General features: G+C 38.6%; 1 protein-coding gene across 1 annotated transcript; it reads right to left on the bottom strand.

The window, feature by feature from the left end:
• Nucleotides 1-540: 540 nt before the first annotated feature.
• On the bottom strand, nt 541-1,075 carry LOC141402907 (uncharacterized). Its single transcript, XM_073985033.1, has 2 exons — nt 1,064-1,075; nt 541-972 (listed from the first exon to the last, which is right to left on the bottom strand). The coding sequence occupies exons 1-2, from the start codon at nt 1,073-1,075 to the stop codon at nt 541-543; spliced, it is 444 nt and encodes a 147-aa protein (XP_073841134.1).
• Between the last annotated feature and the right edge of the window lie 2,089 nt (nt 1,076-3,164).

Below are 3,164 nucleotides of genomic sequence, written 5' to 3'. Positions count from 1 at the left end.
GTATTTAAGGAAAGGAAACGAAGTAGGCCCATAGTTCCTTTTAGGGGTTTACATAGAATCGCGAACATTTCACCTTTATTGTCCAATGTGGCCAAACATTGGGGAAGATCATATTTTAGTCATAGTAAGAACACTAATAATGTTAGTGAGAATTCGAATTCTAGGTATTCGGTCCAGAAATAAGTTTACCAAATCATATTCCAATCGGTCTAAATTTGGTTATAGCTCCCATATATATTTTACTGGTGTAGGGTATCATATAGTCGGCTTCGTCCCACTTTGATCCTATCCTTACTGGCTTATGTTAAAATAGTGCAGACTGTCGAAATAGGATTCATGTTTATAGAATTGCTACTAAAAACATACTTACTAATGCCCTAATCATTGTACCCAATACTAGGAAAATTCATTGTCTCAAATAAATGACACATATTTTCAATATTTCGTGCAAAATTATTTTTTTTTTATTCAATTCATAACATTCACAAAGTATAGAAACAAAATCTTTTGTCCTAATTAAATTTGCCCGACTAAATGTCCTTACCAAGCCTGGCTACCATAGGCACCAGCATAGGTGGGAGCATAAGAGTTGTAAGTCTTATATACAGGAGCAGTGGTGTAGGTAGTATAGCCAGATGAAACCAAAGGTGTAGCAGCATATCTGTGGACCACAGGAGTGACAATTGTCTTTACAACAGGAGCAACTGGAGCGTATGGTTTGTATACTGGAGCAGTATAGGTTTTTACTACAGGAGCAACAATGGGTTGGACATAGTGAGTGCCAGGGTGAACTTGAGAAATGGATTGATGGGAAACGGCGGTGGGAATGGCCTTAACAACTGAGCCAACATGGGTCAAGGTTGGTTGTTGGACAATAGCGGTGGTGGTCAAGGGAGTGCCATAGGCGAAATGAGAGCCACCCAAATAACCGGGATGGGCAGCAGCAACGGCAAGGAGGGCAGCGAGGACAAACTGAAAGAAGATAAAAGAGATATATTGTCAGTTTGGTTGAGAATTTAAATAAATAATAGATTTTTTAATCCTCTTTGAAATTCTTTCTTACCAATTTGTACATTTTGAGGTTGTTGTTTTATTAACTTGGTTGTATTCGTTGGGAAGTACTTGGCGTGATTGATAACTTCTTGCCAAAAATTTGTAGTATATATACTAAGAAACTTCCACATTAAAATAAAAACAAAAAAACTCCAACACATTAATGCTGGTTTTTGGATAATGATTTATTTATTTTTTGTTGTTTTTCTGTTCACAACTTTTTTTTAGTGCCCAGCATGGCTACAACAACCCTTTAGAGAACAACAACCGCCTCTGCATTCATTCCCGTCACACAAACATCCGCACGAAATCTTCATTGCTTGCTGAGGGGGTCATTAAAAGAATTACATTTTTGTGACAGCCAATAAAATTTAGTCTAAAGCTATTCGTCAGCGGTAGTCAGCAACGTGGTAATAGTATAGCCATCAACATCATTATCGACATCATCACATTAATTGAGTTAGAGACAAAATGAGTAAAAACAAAAAAACACTATAAAAATCTGGACTTAGTTTGTTCGCATAAATATGTAAATCTACAAAATAGGCGATTTTACCACATTATGGGCGAGGTTATATTTAATCGCCTTCGCTAAAATTAGAGAGCATTTTAACGGGTGCATGTCAAAATTAATTCTAAAAATACATTTTAAATTCGAAATAGCTGATATGGATATCATTTTAATTTGATTTTTTAAGAATGACTCTTAATCGGTGTGTTATAATGGAAAATACCCAGAATAATTTAAACGACATTTTAAACGGCCTACGAAGTCTGGAACATAAGTTGTAGAAAATTAAAAATCAATCTTTGTGAAAACTATTTAGAAATGTTCTATTGTAAGCATTGTGTTCAAATTCTGAGAACACTCTATACACGAATAAGTGATATCAAACAAGTAAAAAAGTATCAATCGGCTTTGCCGACAGAGATATACCCTCAGCCTATGTGAATTGAAACTGTGAGCCAAATTTTGGACCAAATCCGTTGACCACTTCGAGTGCTATAGTGCGCTCCAGCCACTACACATGGGATTTTTACAACTTTCAGGCTATTTTCTCAGAAAGTATTTACTTGTCCCTGAAAAAAATTTTACCAACGTAAACGGGGTCAGTGAATGGAAGTTGCTTTAACAAAACTCAAAGTGCTTCGAGAGCTGGTCTTAAAGTGAACTTATCCGAAATTTTGTGTGAGAGGTACCCGAAGGAGTGGACAAATATAGTCCATATTCGAACTTGATCTATACTTGGCTGATATATAAGGATGTGAAAAGTATGGACTGCGTGTTGAATGTACGATCGTTACGAGGCGCAAACATTGATTCGGACCACTACTTTTTGCAGCCAAGGTACGCACCCGGTTAAACGTAGCAAACAAAGTACAACACGAAAGCCACAGCATATTCAACTCAATTAGCCCAATTGCTTAATCAAAGCACTTCTCATCCCGATAACATATCAGGGCAATGGAAAAGTATTGCGCACTCCATGCAAACAGCCGCAAAATCCATACTTGGATACCAGAGACCCCCACCAAGGGATCCATGGTATGATCAGGAGTGTCGTGCTGCCACCGAAGAGAAAAATGCGGCATATAGGGCTACTTTACAATCCGTAGCAACGCGTAGTGCACGAGAGAGGTTTCGGGAGAAAACGAGAGAGGAGAAACGTCTTTTCCACAGCAAAAAGAGAGAGATGGAAAAGCGTGAGTGTGAAAAAATCGAGATGTACAGGAGCCAGAATGAAATCCGAAAATTCTACTAAAGAGTCAAGCATCAAACTGATGGTTTTGGTACAGGCACATCCTCCTGTAGAGACCAGGAAGGTAATTTTGTAACTGATACAGATAGAGTACTCAGGATATGGAAAGAACATTTTTCAAAACTGTTGGTATCCAATAGCAGCGAAGACGACGAAGATACCACGGTCCCAATCCCAGAAGATGGTATTGAATGTATACCGCCCAGCCGAGATGAGGTAAATACAGCAATAAATCGGCTGAAGAATAATAAGGCAGCAGGAGCCGATGGCCTACCAGCCGAGCTGTTTTAAACCGGAGGCGACACGCTGATAAGGTGTATGCATCAGCTAGTTAGCTCCATCTGGCAGGAA

Source organism: Musca autumnalis, unplaced genomic scaffold (assembly GCF_047663935.1).
Source record: "Musca autumnalis isolate F117 unplaced genomic scaffold, ASM4766393v1 scaffold_4, whole genome shotgun sequence".
NCBI lineage: Eukaryota > Metazoa > Arthropoda > Insecta > Diptera > Muscidae > Musca > Musca autumnalis.
This window is presented reverse-complemented; position numbering and strand designations above follow the sequence as displayed.